Raw genomic sequence first — 16,633 nt, 5'->3', positions numbered from 1 at the left:
CTCCAAAGTGGATCTGTGTTGTCCATGTAAACGTTGACAGCAGGTGTTCATCGAGGGCACACAAAATTCAAGCACAAGACTGAAGAAGTAGTGTAGAAAAATGTATTTAATGTTTGCATAAATAACAAAATCATAGCACTCCTCAGGAGAAGGTCCTGCCCATTCCTGGGAGCATATTACCATCAGCAGTGTACACTTCTTACATTCAACTTAAACAAATGTGCAAAATCTTTTGATCATATCAGCATCTCAGTCTAAGGAAATACTTTCATCTCTTGCTCTAAGTTAGACTAAGACATGCAGTAAAAGTGGTGTTATTTCCTGGCAGTGCAGTCCAGGAGAACAGTTACTAGAAGCATAACATTGTGCACAACACAAAAAAGAGGTAAACAGTGAGGCTGGAGTTTACATTCTGAACTTGTTCCCTAGTTGAATTCATGAATGACCGGACTGGCAGAGGAGTAGAGCTTCCTCTTCACCAGCCTGTACTCTGGTCTCAGCTTCAACACTTTGTTGGTATCAAAGATGTGCTTGAGTGATGGCCAGCCATCATTCTTGTCTGCCTTGAAGACCACAGACAGTTCAAAGGTTGGGGTGACACTCGGGTCTGGGTAGATGCTCCCCACAGACCTGAGGCCTTCTTTATCTTCCACATAGACCTTGATGGAGGCACCCCGGAGCCCACATGGCTCATCAGCGGAGGAGTGCACCACGTCCTGGCCCACCCTGGTGGTCATGTGGCAAGGCAGCAGCAGCACCTGGCAGTGAAGGGTAGATGCTTTGGCCTCTGTTAGACAGCGCTCGATCTGCTGCGTCATGTACCTCTTCTCCTGAGCGTCCACATCAGCATCAAAGTGTGCAACTGTTGAAAGAAAACCCAAAGTTAAAATAAATATAATTTCAAATCTACATCACCATGCTTGACGAGAAAAACATACTTCTGACGATAGAGTTTTCTTGCATCAAAACATAATTAGGCTGATGCAATTCCAGTATACAATACACAAAAGAAAGAGTTGGACCTTTTTCTTGTCTTACTACTTTTATCATCATGTGACTGGAGGTCTTGCAATACTGCATAAAATACAAGAGTCATCAGTAGGTCATAAGTAAAGACTGTATCAGCAGCTGTGGAGCAGCCCCAATCAGCTGATTTCAGACCAGGAGGAGTTGCGTCAGTTGCGTCCTCATCCAGGTGATAAGCTAACAAACATCTCTCTATAATTACATCTAGACGCTTAATTTAACCAATCAGATTCTAAATTTTAAGAGCCTTCCCCGTTTACTGTCCTTCATACGCATAAACCTTCATCAGCAATTTCAACAACTTACCAGGCGGGTTGTTGTCAGTCTCATCGCAGCTTTCGACGCTCCCCCTCCGGACAGTGCGCCTCTTCCGGCCCGTGGAGGTGAGCTCGGAGAAATACTTTCCTATCATCTCCATGACACTTTCGTCCTCCGACATGACTGACACTCCGTGTCCGAACAGCAAAGCCGTGGTATACACCATCCTGATTCTTGTTTGTGTAGCACCAGTATCTCCTCCGAGCGTGTGGTCTGTGTCTTCTCCATGTATTGACTGAGGTGAGCTGAGCAGGTCTCAGAAAGCAGCGCGAGCTTTTTATACAGCAGCTCGTTGCGTCAGCTGAGAGTGGGCGGGGCTTACCGGTTCCTTCAAGAACGTTCCTGATTCGTCAAGCTGCTGTCTCATGCAACATGTCTGAGCATTACACCGGGCAGAGCTGACGCCGGTCACGTAGAGACTAATACAATAACCTTTAAATTTGATGATGTGACTTAAATTACCATGGAATTGACTTTTTGGTATATTTAATGTATTTTTGTGTTTTTTTTTCTCCCACAGCTTTTGTTTAAGTTATATCATTCAGCGTCTCTTTACATATAATTACCGGCACAGCAATAAAGAAAGAAAGAAATGCTATACATGATCAAATAAATGAATTAATAAGAAAAGTGAAAATGAGGTTGCTAAATAGGACTTCTTTAAGATTCCTCATGTGTGCCTTTTTTAACAATATGTCTTCAATATAAGATTAAAAGCCACTTTACAAAGAGACTGTCTTGTACTTCTGAACAAACTAAAGTTAGACACATTGGCCTCCGGGTTTTCTGCTTAATGTACTTATTATTTTGTGTTATTTGGAACAATTTTTATTATACTTCAATAAACTGAGTAGCTATTTCACTATTGATTATACGGATTTAAATCTATCCTCATAGTTCTGATAAATTAAACATTAAGTTTAAACAAAAATCTACCAGTCTATGACTAATACATCAGTCATACATAATGTGACCTGATAAAGCATTTTCACATGCAGTGTGTTGCTCAGTGTGTGAAGATATTCTCAAGCTGTAACAGTGGAAAGCTGTAATACTTTAGACTATAAGAACATAGCTGTAACATCTGGTACAGACAGGAAATTGGTCTCATTAAACAAAATAGAAGACAAAGAGAATAACGAAGGAAGTCTGTCTATTGTACGTTTCTTCCTGGAGGTTTTAATTCTGCTGATGGTGTTGATCTGAGTTCCTCTGAGAGGGTGTAGCTCCGTCCAGAGGCATTCATGGAAAAAGTTGAATCTCTTCTAATCTCAAGTCCAGACAGAAGTGCCACACCTGATTTCTTTTACTTCATAAAGGCAAGATAGCAACAGGAGGGAGAGGTTCTTAAACAATATATCAAAATGAAAAGACCAGGCCAAATATGTAGAGGTGAAGAAAAAGTGTTTCTACAACCTCCGAACTTTGCTGAACATTTAAAACACTGTGTTCATGTACGTACTGTTTGTTTCAGGTTCTAAGTTCATCTTTAATTCCTTAGAAAAGCCATTGAGACAAGTGCTCTTAATGTCACGAATGATTAAGAAATAGAGCAAATTAGTGCCTAATCTGCCATTACTTTTAAATTTATGTAAAGAAATTATACGGGAGAAAAGTTACAAGAGTCATATAAAGAGTATTGTGGCTGATTCAACAGGTTAAATGCAATAAATGTTCTTTATGAATCTAAACTAACATGTGAGCTTTAATGAATTATCCCAAACTTGAACCAGTTCATACAACCAGTTTTCCATTAACAGGAACATCCTGCTGTCCTTACACATTAAACTCATTGTGCTTGGACTCTGCCCATGTTCTCAGTTGGTGAATAATCATTAAATGATTTCTGAGGTTGGATAGCGCGACACCATGCTGGTCAGGCTTTATATTTATTCACATTAAATTCTCACACATGCTCCCAGCAATCACAGGTTTTCCTCATGTGTTTGTGTGATAAAGCCTGTCAGGTCTAGACATGGTGCCATGAGCCCTGCCTTACTCACAGGTGAGTAACCTGCTGTGACACATGCTGTTCAGACGCAAACACACACCTGGTGGAGCATATAAAGCGTACACTTGATCATGTTTTCACCCTTGTCTTTTATTGATTAGTTATTTATTATGATTATATAAAGTTTTTATTGTCACATTAAATGACCTTTGTAGTCGAATTTGTTACTCCACTGAACTGCAGAGCCTAAAGCACTATTGATCCAGGTCATATTTTAATTCTGTGCTTATTTGTAACGTTTAGAAACATGATTATGGAGTAAAACTCAGATACAAAACTGTGGATAAACTATAACTACAGAACTAACAGCCTCTTCAGCCATCAGGCCGTCAGGTCAAACAGTAACATGTATGAACACGTGAGGTGTAGCAGGAACTGTCTGCCTTTGGGTCACCTTTTACTGGGCTGATGTGAGAGCCCACACTGAGGAAGGAGGGGGAAGCTTTTGAAAGTCAATCTCACTCCTCTGACTCACTTTCTTGGGAAATTTCCCACCTGTGACATCACAGCGGCTAACCAATCATTGACAAACTCAGAGCTGTCGTCAAAAGACTTCCCATCAAGGAGGAAGTGCCACTCTGAAGAAATACAGGGGAACTACCATGTCAGTCATGTAATCTTTGAGTCTGCGTTGTAAAGCAGTATCTGAGACGTGATTCATGTGTTATCTGCAGCAGTCAGTGCCAAGTGGAGGTGTTCTTTTGTGTTATCCGTCATTCAGTGTCTTAAGTTTTACAGACAGTACAAAGTGAGAGGAGGTTGTTGACCATGCAGTGGTTAAAATGTCAGATCTAACTGAGGGAAAGTGAAGCTTTGTGAATCAGAAGCAGAAGCACTCATGTCCATAAGACATGACATTTACTCATGTAACCCCCGAGACTGAGACATCACAGAGCAGAGTGAGTGTTTACATTAAATCAGAACTTTTGTTGACTGAGATTATTCATAACAGCATGTAAGTAGTATGAGACACTGACAGTGGCAGTGTATTGCAGCCTGCTTCATCATTTGCAGGATGTTGATGACCCCTCTTTACCACTGAGCCCACAGTTGCTTTGTGTAAAAGTTAAACTTCAGCTTGAAACATGTTGGTGAGTACAATGTGGCATCTTATTTATTGCTTGTTTTAAGAGTTTATAATGAATACTCTGACTGTCGTGGTGCAAAAACGTGAAAAAACAATGTTTTGTTTCATCTCTCTTTTTTTTCGCTTTACAAGAAATTTTACACAATCCAGTCCTGGTCTCTGGGATTGGACCAATACTAATTTGAAAAGTAAGACTGGATATCAGTGACGACAGGTCAGTGCAGAGCTGAAATATCATGAAGAAAGAGAATTACAGCGACTCAGCAGTTTACGCTTGTTTCACCAACAGCTCTGACGACAACGCTCACGCTAGTTTAATTCTTCACTTTTTGGAGTTGACAGTTAAATTGTACTCCCTGTAGTTTGAAGATCTGCTTGACATGCATTTGCACGTTTGTAATCCCATATAATTACAATAAAGTTGGTTTAAATATATTTTTAGTTTATTTTGGTTTACAGAGTTAGAAAAGCCTGAGGATGCCAAACCATTACCAAACCATTAATCTAATTCTCATTTTAAGGGATACAGAATGTTACATTAATACTGGTATTGGATCAGACCAAACCAGTATTGGCCGTTATGTTGGATCAATGCATCTCTATCTTATATCAAAAATGTCAATGTGGTATTAGAGAAACAGGGGGGAGAATAGTCCAACACTATGTTAACAATTTGTCTCATAATTTTTACATAAAGCTCAAAATTGTGACTTTTTATGTCAAAGTAAATTAATTTTATCTCACAGTTATGTCTAGTTTTCAAATTCTTGATTTTATATCTGACTATGATTATACCAAGTAGTATATTGTTATAATTATTATCATCATTTAAATAATAATAATAATAATAATAATAATAATAATAATAATAATAATAATAATAATAATAATAATAATAATAATAATAATTATTATTATTATTATTATTATTATTATTATTATTATTATTGTTATTATTGTTGTTGTAGTTATTATTATTATAACCAGTGTCACATTTCCAGCTTTTTAATACCATAACTAGAACTTCTTATCTCATTTACGTTATTTATCTCATAATCATAACCTTGCTCATTATCTTAACCTCACCTACTGTTCTCATGACCTTTACCTTTAATAATTTTGACTCTTTTTCATGTTTTTCACTCTTTATTATATAAAGATGCCTTTTTATTTTCATGAGCACCACTTTTATTATTCTGACTTACCATTTTATAATTAGGACTTTTTTTTATGACGTGTTTAACTTTATCATAATTTAAACTTTTTTCCACCAAAATGTTGTTTCCTATCTCATAGTTTTGATTCTTAATCCCATAATCATGACTAACCTTCTCACCATTAGTTTTTATTCTATAAACAAGAGGCTGAGATACTTTTAAAACATCTTTTGCTCTAAAAATGTCAGTGTGGTATCCTCAAGGTGAAATGAGCCCATTAATGAAATACAGATTGAGCTGAATCAGAAGTTGTTGAGATCTGTCAGTCCAGACCAAAGTGATATAAGTGAAGTGATGAAGCTTGTGTGCTGACCACCCTTTAAACAGCTGAAGACTCTACTCTCTGATGTGTTAAACTGAGACACCAAATCCACCAATCCTGAGAAGCTGGATGGGTGCATACGTGTGTCTCATTGCAGCTGTTGGGGGAACCTCTTTGATTCTCTTACAGTTTAACTCTTCTATTGTCTCATCTTAGAGGTCTACATAGTCTGATGACCTCTCATCCGTGGGGATGGATATCATGGGAAAGAGAAGCAAAGAAAGCCTCTGCCAGAGAAGAATGTTTCTGAGGAAATGCAAAAACTGATAGTGTAAAAAGTAAGTGTAAATAAAATGACATGTACAGTTATGTTTTTCAGGAAGCTCCATGTTAAGCTATTGACTGTCTGCATAGTGCTGTATTATTCAAACAGTGCTTTGTTTTTGTTTTCCATTTAAGCCCTGATTAAACGTGCTACACTTATCATCAGCATCGTCTGAATTCAGCACACAGTGTACTGTGTCAATAATTTATTCTGTTCTGGTTGAGTTTTGTCTGCCCTTCCTCTCACCTCTGCCCTGTTGAGACATCTGTGGGGCTGTAAACATGTCTGATGCAACCTCCCCGAGCAGTTTCAGCTGCAGCTCTGCAGGTCATGAGGTGTGTGTTTGTGTGTGTGTGTGTGTGTGTGTGTGTGTGTGTGTGTGTGTGTGTGTGTGTGTGTGTGTGTGTGTGTGTGTGTGTGTGTGTGTGTGTGCGCGCAGACATCCAGGCGTGGTGTCAGGTGTCTTGTGACTGTCTCTTTTGTTTACGTAGTTTTTAAGCACACTCCAGTACACCTGACTCGCCTGACTTCAGCAGCTCTCTGCGTCCACTATCAGTCTGCCTCCATCATCTCTTTCCTCACATAAAGAATATAAGAAACACTCAAACTTACATGATTATTTCTTTATGATATCTTTTTTCATATCGCTCTAAATTATCAGCAGATTCAAGACACATCTGAATCTTGATTTACAATCTGCATCTATTTTTTAAAGATTATTCAAACTCCATAAAAAAGCAAACTTGATCTCCTCATTTGCTGCTATGGTTTGGATGTTACACACTTTTGCTCTCTAAACTTAACTGCAGTATACTGACTGATTATTTTATGTAATCTAAAGAAGAAAGGAGGACATGTTTTGCTGAAACACCTCTGAGATGAAAATATTGTATTTTTTCAGACTTTTAAGATTTTTCTGAGGTGTTTGTACTGAATCAAAAACAAATAATTACCCATCATGTCTCAGAATGTTTATTTTATATTTCTATACACCTTCCCAATAACATTGTACAAGACTGTTCTTGTAAGTTGTTTACCCTCAAAGCCAAGCTTCCAGTACAGCCAGGTCTAAGTAGAGCATCTACCCAATCAGAATTAACCTTTTGTTGACTCTAGAGAAACAAAATCCCTGAGAAATTGTAATCATCTCCTCTGAATCCAAAGTAAATACAGAAATTTTCATTGTCTTTGTGAGATTATGAATCTGTTGTGTCAAATAGCACACCCAGCCCATCATCAGAGGCTGGCTTGTCTTGCCAGATACTTGAGCTCTTTGGTTTACGACAGCTAACTTGTTTGTTTGGCTAATGAAACTGCAAATTGTTAGTCTCAGAGCACAATTGATTCATATTTCAAAGTTTTCAAAAAGATGAAAAAACATTTTTTTAAATAAATGTTTATTTATGTTTCATTTAGGCCAATGGTATTAACTGTGTGAAGGCTTCAGGCTTTACCATAAACTTTTCTCATGTTGTTTATATGAAAGAGGGGTTATAATGCTCAATGCTTCAAGTTGAAAATGAGTCCTTTGGCCTGTAACTTTTATTAATCTCTAAATCAGCCAGCTCTGTAAGCTTGGTCTCTTTCTCGTCACTTCTCTGGAAACTTCCCTGAGTCCTTGGCAGCTGTCACCCAACAACACCACCAAACACTGAACTCAAACATTAAACACATATCATCAAGTATCATCTAAACACAGGCTGCGTTTACAATTTACAACGCCTGTTACAGTTTGTACAACCCAATCCATAATGTCAAGGTGGTAAACAGTCAGAATTAAGATTAATTTTTGCCTCTGGAATTATTTTTCCTCATTATTTCCCATAATGATCGGTGTTCTCTACAGGCACCTTCAGGGACTGAGGGAGACTCATCTGGATCGTGGGCTCTCTGCTCATTGGGTCAGAGTTGTGGTAGATTCCATTCTCAGCATTCAACATAGGACGCACAAGCGGGTGCGCCATCTCCTGGTGAGGAGGCGGAGTGACGCAGAACTCCTCGTTCTCCTGCTGCTGCAGGTGTCTGAGGATGGTCTTGGACAGGAAGTGAGGGTCATCCTCATGATTGTCTGGAGGAAGCATAAACAGTCTTTGGTTTGTCACCTGCTGTCACTAAACACACTGAAAGCAGATAAGTGATTCAAGATATAACTGAAAAGCCTCCTTTCATATGAAGTGCATTTAAAAAACCACGTCACATGACACACGTCATCCTACCATTGAGCAAGATGAGTTTGTAGTGGTTGCGACACTCCAGGGATTGCTCCAGTATTTCCTGCAGGGTCCTGTAGAAGAGCAGAACCTGCTGTCTGCGCTCACTCTCACCAAAGGCGGCGCTGCTCTCATGGGACATTCTGTACATGGTCAGCAGAGGAGTTGCGTACTCACACACACAGTCATGGGCCTGGGTACACACACACACAAACACATGCACCCACACATTAGCACAGCAGAAACTCACAGACTCATCTTTTCCATGAACATTAACCCTTGAAAAGCCTGTGGAGCTCTGGCTTCAGACTCATTTCATTAACATGTTGTACAGGTAGATGGTGCTGTTACTGTTCCTTTAGAAAGGTGTCCTGTGGTGGCAGGTTATACACTTTCACCAGGAGATGGTACTAATGCTGTGCTATAGTGGAGAGACTGTGGGCTTTATGGTCTACTTTTTCCCATTTTGATAGCAAAGGCCAAATCACCTTTGTTTTTTGTTTTTAAGAAGGTACAAGTCCAACAAGTGCAGTATGTATGTTCCAAGATGAGTCAAAAATGAGTATATGGTGAAATGATGACAGCAAATATAGAAGTCCAACTATAAGGCTTTTAGACCTCACAGTCAAACATTTCCTCACTGTTTTTAGGTATCTACTTTACAACTACAACTGTCACAATAAAATGACATCAAAATCCTTCAAAAGAAGAGCCCAGTAATGTTTCAAAATATTATAAAACATAACATTAAATCACCCTGGAGGTTATCTTGTAAATCTAAACAGAGCATGCACAGAAGAAAATTGTATAATTGAAGTCAGAAGTCTGAGGAAAAAAGTCAGACTCATCGCCACTTTTGTCTTACTATTGTAATCTAACTTCATGTATTTCTACATTTTCCTGTTATTTCTATATTTGTTTTGATTTTTTTTTTTTTCCAATGGATGGTAACACAAATCTTGACATTTTAGAGCATCAAATCATCAAACTGAATGCTAAGAGACTGGGCTTAATATAAGGATTAAATGTCAAATCTTCCAGGTATCTAAAGCTGTCATACATTTATGGAGATGCAGGAAGTAGAAAAGATCTCTCAAATGCTGTGGGGCACAAAAAATAGGATAGGGCAATACCCTAACTTAAGATGTAAGCATGCTACTGGAGTAGACAAACATTTCTCATCACCGTGTTGTGGGTGAGTTATACAGACACAAACCATGCTGGTTTTACCTTTAATGAAACTGGAGGCATTGGAGCTAATTCTGGTCTCAAGTATCAACATCAAAGAGGAGAACACAGAGCACACTGACAGATCAGGAAGTACATTCATTACCACTTGATAGTGTCACAAAAAGTTTTTCTCTCTTTCTCTCTGTTGTATTTTACATGTCTTTATAAATCTGATCAGACTGCTCATCTCTCGGCGCCCTGCAGGAGGAGAACAGTCCAACACTTTGTCCAGATACAGCTCACAAGGCGTCTCAGTGGCATTCACACTACAGGCGCTATGACTGACTTACTTAGTGTTACAGGTGTCACAGAGACAGGTATGGAGGCCCATTTTCACCAGGTCAGTATACAAAGATAAGGTTTGTCTTCAATTAAGAAGAATCACACATTTTCCAAAGACAGTTACCTCCTATGTGCTACAATATGTGATAATTTATAACTTTTTTTGTCACCAGTTAAACTTTTATTCACAACTACAGCAATTTGTCTGATAATTTTTATATAAAGCTCAAAATTGTGACTTTTTATGTCATAGTAAAGTAATTATATCTCACAGTCATGACTGGCACTATCATCCTTTCTAACTTTTAATTTCATTTCTGACTATTTACCTGAAAATTATACCTGATTTTCTCACAATAATGACTAACTTTATCACTTTTTATTATATCTTATGATTTCAGGGGGGACTTTTTACTGTTATGAATACAGTTATGACTTTAAAAAAAATATTTTTTACTTTGATCTCGTAATTATTATTATTATTATTATTATTATTATTATTATTATTATTATTATTATTATTATTAATATTATTTTATTTTTATCTTGTTATTTCATTACTTCAACTAATTGTCTCATTTATTTTTTTATTAATCTAATAATTATAACTTTGCTCATTATTTTACCTTCACCTACTGTAGTCATGACTTTTTCCTTTAATAGGTTCAACTCTTTTTTTCACTTTTTAAAAAATTTTGACTTACCATCTCATAATCAGGACTTTGTATTCTATGATGTCGTAACTTTATGATGATTTAAAATTATTTGTTCCTATCTCATAATTTTGACTTTTTATCCCATTTTTGTGACTCACCTTCTCAATGTTAGGAGTTTTTACTCTAATTTTTTTTCCCTGAGTAGACCAAATTTTTCTTCCTTTTTAAAATTTATTGTGCAGAAAAGGACTACAACAGACAAGTGACCTATTTTTGGTTAATGCATGCTGAGATACTTTTAAAACATCTTTTGCTCTAAAATATTCGAGAATTTCTTAACTGTTATGTTTTTTTGTGAAAAAGCACATGCTTTCAATCCAACTTCAACTCTCCCTCCTTTAGATCCATACAGAGAATCTATAATATCATAGACAGATCTCCACCTACCTCTCCGTTCTCATCTGTTACTCTGTAGACGCTGTGCTTGTAGACCCGCCCCCTGACTCCTGCCCTGTCAATCTCCGTGTTTGGGAGGTTGTCATAGAAAGAGATGTTGCTGTCCTCGTCCTCCAGCTTGTGAGTAACAATGGAATTGAGTGGTATGAGGATGAGAAGTTTCCTGGAGCCACGACGCCATACGCTGCTGGACTGATGACTGGCACGAAACGCTGCGATTGAGTTCTCTAAATCTGAATATGCACAAACACATCATTAGGTTCTCAGTATTCACGCTGATTCAGACCCTAGATTCATCAGAGCAAGAGCAACAGTATGAGCAGACAGACAGGATGCACAATAAACACTGACTGAACCCAGTGTGTGTGTGTGCGTGTGCGTGTGCATGTGCGTGTGTGTGTGTGTGTGTGTGTGTGTGTGTGTGGTGATATGTTACTGACGTGGCAGCACCAGATGCAGGTAGCCGAGGTAAAAGGACCAGGCCAAGCCGTGGGCTACATTCATCTTCCTTCCCTCGCAGATGTCTGACACCTCCACCTCTGATGGACTCTGCAGACCAACAGAAACAGCCAAAGGATGTCACAACACCTCGGTCTGAGGGTGCTTCACTTCTTTATGGTGGTGTCAGGTAGAGGCGAAGGGCATCCCTGTACCTGAGCTGCCCTTCCTTTTGTAGGCCGTGAGTATTTTTAGACATAAATTGGTTCAGACAGATAAAGCGACAGTGAGGCTGTGCTCTGGTCAGAATTAATCTCTATTCCTGCTGATGAAGACTTTGAGTCTACTTCATGTCACACCGGCTCCTGTCTGACCTGAGCTTCAGGAAATCTTCTTATAGAGGCCTGTTTGTACTGAAGTGTAACGCTCCTGTGCCACACCTGAGCTGTTTCTATTGGTGTTTCAAACAACACGTCATAAACTCCCACAAGAAATTCAATTTTCTAGGCTTGGCTAATTGCTTATAATTATAGTGTTTCTGTTTTTTTTTTTTTTTTATAAGCAATTAAGCTGCTGGGTGGAGATATAGGCAAGTATTTCAAAGACGTAAAACAGTGCAAGCAGAAGCAGAGAAAAACAAACTTAAAAAGGAGTCTTTAGTGCTGAATCTTAAATCTGAGATCTGAACACACATCATGATAGTGAATTCAGAGTGTGGAGTGTAAATAAGCAGTGGAGCGCCCCCCACAGGTAACTGAGAGAACTGCTGAGTTTTTTTCCAACCTGCTACTGATGACAGCATCAAACATCACAGCATAACTAACTAAAGGGTGGGGTGCACTTTTACCTTTTTTGCTTGTTCTTGTTTTTCCTGATAATATTTTTGAACTTATTTTTATCCAATTCATTGAGGGTGGATTTAATTTCTGTCCTGTTTTTAATATGACACAGGTCTATCTTGTTTCTTTTCTATCTTGTTTTAATTGATTGCTCTCTTTTCCCTTATTTTTAATCGTAATTTTTTTCAGTATTGGGCATTTTGTCTCTGAGTTTACCATGTCTTGTGTCTTGCTGATTGTTGGTTATTTTTAAAAGAAAGCTGACTCATTCACTGCAAACACAAGAAACCCCAACAGGAACATATAAAGTAACCTTAGACTTTGAATTATGATGCATACAGCTACTTACTTACACTGAAGTACATTTGAAATATGATGCAATCACTTAGCTTAAAGAAGAGAACTTCAATTCACCGATAACCTGAGATGAGCTGGAGTGAGCAAGGAAGCAATAAAAATATAAATATCCTCCTACTACGTGAGGTTAAAGGTTGACACTCTCACCTCACTCAGCTTCATCTTGGAACTATTTCTCCTCTTTTGTACAACAGGTCAGAGACATGATTCATGTGTGGAGGAGTCCCTCACACCAGAGAGCCGCTAATTAGTTGCTATTTGTATGACGAGTGGAGGAAGAGTATGGAGATGGCAGCTTGTAACGAATCTTTTCTAGCTGTTTTTCTTAAATAAGTAAGTGCAGGGTAGTCGTTTCTGATACAAAGGAGACACACGGAGAGGTTATTTCACCTTTTCCATACTGCACAGCAGCTTTAATGTGCAAATCCAGTGCAGGGAGGGTGATGAAGATTGATGACAACACAGCCTGATTACTGCTGCAATAGGCATAATTTGACTTTCCTGAGAAAATGACGCAACTAAGGTCATCATACTGAAACTTAAAGAAGAAAATGATTTTAGAAACACCTTTCTTTCATTTCTGATCCCTGCTAACTCTCAACTTCTTCGTTCAGTATTTCAAAGTCTGGTATCCACATTAGATCCGTTCATAGGCAGTTTGTGTGCCAGGTGTGAACCTTACCAGGATTCCCAGGCTTTTGAACAGTGTGTAAAGCACAGACACCAGGAGGCAGAGCACCCAGCAGTGGCATTCATGTGGCTGAGGATGTCCGACCAGGTAGAGTAAAAGGCCTGACAGCACTGCAGCAAACAGAGTCTTCCCCCCAAGACCACAGGCCTGCAGCACTTGGCTCAGAAGCCCTCTGCCGCGGTACCTGAAGCAAAAAATAAAATATTAGAAAGAAGACAAAGAGGTGGAAATGTTATCATTGTTACAGTTTCTAATTTACTGACAGATGCTTCCATATAAAAAAACCACACCTCCTTTACTCCAGCTCACCGTCACTTCACTCTCACCTTGTGTTTGAATGATGCAGCAGCTCCTCTGTGAGCAGACAGAGCCCGTGCAGCAGAGGGCCGAGGGTCAGGATTAGGGTCACCATGGCGATGCAGCCACACATTCCCTCAGGAGACAAAAAGACAATGCCTCCCACAGTTATTAGGACTGCCAGGACCACAGCACACACTACAGGCAAAGCCCCACGAGGCCGAGGGATGAGAGCGTCCTCTTCTCCCAAAGGATGCATCTGGTAGAAAAGAAACAACTGGTCAACTCGTTTTCATTCTAATGATGGGGTTAAACTCTTCACTGGCTTAATGACTCCTGCAGGCTTCACTTTGAAATACAGAGTTTTCAAAGCCTCGCATCCACATAACATCAGCAGACCTCCTTTCTGCCCTGAGTCAACACAAGCCTGCTGCTCTAACTTTATGCAAACACAGGTAACGCACACAGGTGTGACAAACCATGCATATGCTACAAGTTTCAATGTACAGAAAACAAAAGAGCCAGTGTGATTTAATGTTTGAAACAGTGGCATTCAGTGGATTCCTATCTGTGACAACACATGTGTGTGTGTGATGTGTAGTTTTCTTTCTACAAGCTGAGACAGGCTCACAGTGTAAGAGGAACAGTTTCACCTGTCAGAGCATGTTACCTAATGATACATAAACACAAGTTTTGACTTATTAAAACAGCTAAATGACTTTTAAAGTCGTTTCATCACTGATTCAGTCAGCAGATGTTTGAGTCTTCCTGTTAACAATCATGCTTTAAAAGTTATTGACTCCTTAATATGTGATTTCTTTCATGTCACAGTGCATTTCCTCCAGGCAGTCTCACAGTGTACAAAGAAACATTTTTAGCTGATTTGCAACACATTGGCTTCACTAAGCTTTTTTTAAACGTAGCCCGATCACTGTCAGTAATACTCCCTCATCAACAGGATGGAGAGAGTCTGATCCAGCTGGAGCAGCTGCTCTGACGCTTCAGATGAAAGTCAGACATGAGAAAGAACAGAATGTAAAAGCACTCACCTTGATGGTTTTCAGTGATCTGAGTGAAAGAGGTTCCCTTTCTCGTCTGCTCTCCTTCCTCAGCTTTGTCACCTTTTTCTCTCCGCCTCCACATCCACAAGTTTCACTTTCATTTCGGCTGAATTTTTCTGTTTCTGTGATGAGGGGTTATTAAAACCCTGCCCTCGTTGAGGTGAAGGAGAGGCAAGTGATCATGAGAGAGGAAGTTGATTCACCAAACATTTTTTATGATGACTAAGGATTGTTTCACGTGTTAATTTTAAACTTTATGTAACATGATAGACACTTTGTTTATTCATCTGGAATCTAAATGTGATATGAAGGGTTAAAACCACAACAGAGTGAGGTGAGGAGTCAGAGAATAATAATTACAGCAACAACACTAAAAGTCTCTGGAGCTCAACCATAAAGAAAGGACCGCATTGTCTTCAAATCTAACTTTTATTTCTTACTTAAACCATTTATAGATGACTTTTTCATGACAACTGAAAAAGACATGGTTATTAGATAATCCCTCAACTAATTTTGCAATGTTTAATTAACCCGTATTTGTCATTTCTTTTACAAGCTTTCCTCTGCACTTTAAGTTTTGTTTTTTCAGTCTGAGGCTGGGTGTGACTTCCTGGTGTTGGAGGTCCAGACATGTCCCCCCTGGTTTCCTCTACTTATTATTACCACATGCTGCACTGACTCTTCTCATTCTTTAACTTTATGATTTCCTGTTGTTTTGATAGCCTCCAGCTGTAGCTCTTGGAGTAACGCCAGTGTTTTTTTTTTTTTGAGTCATCCTCTTTTTTGAGTCATCGTCTGGTCATATCAAAGCCTCTAGTTCCTCCAGAGGCCCTCCCCACCCAAGCTGTCTGCCATCCTTTAAGCTGTCCTCACACCTCCAGCAGCTCACCTGTGCCTTCACCTTACCTGCATCTCCTCAGAGTCTCTGCCTCAAAGCTCCACAGCAAGCCCCAGCCACTCAGCAGCAGCAGCATCATTGTCCTTCTGGCCTCTGGTTCAACAATTTAACCCTCTTTAAGCCTTTTTTAGGCGCTGCCCTGTTAGCTATGACTGCCTTTTGTAGCAACTCTGTCTTCTTTGTCTGTTTCTTGTAATTTTTCATCTCTTTTTCCAAATCTTTGTATTTGGAGTGGATCATTTCTTTGTATGGCTCATTTGTTGGTCATGGACACCAAACTTTTTGTGTCTTCAGTGATATTTTTACTACTTTTCTCCTGTGTTTGTCTGGAGATCCTACATGTAACCATGGCCACATTGTTTACATGTGAACTAAGCTGTTAGCAGCCTGTAGCATGTCAATGCTAACTGGTGCATGGCCTGATGTCTTCCCACAAGGTGTGGAGAAGGAGGTGAGGACGACGTGCTGGTTCTCAGGTGTGAACTAAGAAGTGACGACATGGACCTGTCCTTTCATCCATCGTTATTGGGAACATAAGATCTATCTCCAATAAGATGGACGAGCTAGCTGTGCTAACCCAGCAACAGAGGGAATACCAGAGGGCAGAGTAGCATCATGCTATTCACAGACATGGCTAACAGAGCTAACAGACACCAACGCCACATTGGAAGAGCTTCACCTGCTGTAAGCAGACAGGATCCAGGAGACAGAGACTGAACAGACTGCTAAAGAAGCTCAGTCCTGGACCCTGTGGAGGTGGAGGCTGGCTGACTGGAGAGTGATGGACAAGCTGATCATCATCATCATCATCTATTTTCTTATGGACCTTTTTGCACTTTCTATACACTGTCTTACTTTTGTTTTCTTGATTGCTGCTGTGACTTCAATTTCGTTGTACTTGTTACAATGACAATAAAGTTCTATTCTATTCTATTCTATTCTATTCTATTCTATTCTATTCTATTCTATTCT

General features: G+C 39.3%; 2 protein-coding genes across 2 annotated transcripts; both read right to left on the bottom strand.

The window, feature by feature from the left end:
* Window positions 1-88: 88 nt before the first annotated feature.
* On the bottom strand, window positions 89-1,615 carry LOC141793549 (DNA damage-inducible transcript 4-like protein). The gene is made up of 2 exons (XM_074674324.1): window positions 1,333-1,615; window positions 89-862 (listed from the first exon to the last, which is right to left on the bottom strand). Exons 1-2 carry the CDS (start codon window positions 1,508-1,510, stop codon window positions 426-428), a joined length of 615 nt encoding a protein of 204 aa, XP_074530425.1. The 5' UTR covers window positions 1,511-1,615; the 3' UTR covers window positions 89-425.
* A 5,774-nt stretch (window positions 1,616-7,389) lies between these two features.
* sting1 (stimulator of interferon response cGAMP interactor 1) lies at window positions 7,390-14,800 on the bottom strand. Its single transcript, XM_074674418.1, has 7 exons — window positions 14,752-14,800; window positions 13,732-13,961; window positions 13,397-13,589; window positions 11,521-11,629; window positions 11,072-11,313; window positions 8,463-8,649; window positions 7,390-8,314 (listed from the first exon to the last, which is right to left on the bottom strand). Exons 2-7 carry the CDS (start codon window positions 13,959-13,961, stop codon window positions 8,061-8,063), a joined length of 1,215 nt encoding a protein of 404 aa, XP_074530519.1. The 5' UTR covers window positions 14,752-14,800; the 3' UTR covers window positions 7,390-8,060.
* Window positions 14,801-16,633: the final 1,833 nt, after the last annotated feature.

Source organism: Halichoeres trimaculatus, unplaced genomic scaffold, assembly GCF_033239565.1.
Source record: "Halichoeres trimaculatus isolate MK-OKI-2021-1 unplaced genomic scaffold, fHalTri1.1 fHalTri1_scaffold_7, whole genome shotgun sequence".
Classification (NCBI taxonomy): domain Eukaryota; kingdom Metazoa; phylum Chordata; class Actinopteri; order Labriformes; family Labridae; genus Halichoeres; species Halichoeres trimaculatus.
Note: the sequence above shows the minus strand (reverse complement) of the source record. Positions and strands in the feature narration are given on the sequence as shown.

Bases quoted from the DNA above. Each gene is read 5' to 3' on its own strand.
- LOC141793549 (XM_074674324.1), bottom strand. From the start codon at position 1,510: ATGGTGTATACCACGGCTTTGCTGTTCGGACACGGAGTGTCAGTCATG. The intron at 863-1,332 runs GTAAGTTGTTGA...TTCTTTCAACAG, and splicing joins GACTGACAACAACCCGCCTG to TTGCACACTTTGATGCTGAT.
- sting1 (XM_074674418.1), bottom strand. From the start codon at position 13,961: ATGCATCCTTTGGGAGAAGAGGACGCTCTCATCCCTCGGCCTCGTGGG. The intron at 13,590-13,731 runs GTGAGAGTGAAG...TTTTTGCTTCAG, and splicing joins CTGCATCATTCAAACACAAG to GTACCGCGGCAGAGGGCTTC. The intron at 11,314-11,520 runs GTCAGTAACATA...GTGCATATTCAG, and splicing joins CCTGCATCTGGTGCTGCCAC to ATTTAGAGAACTCAATCGCA.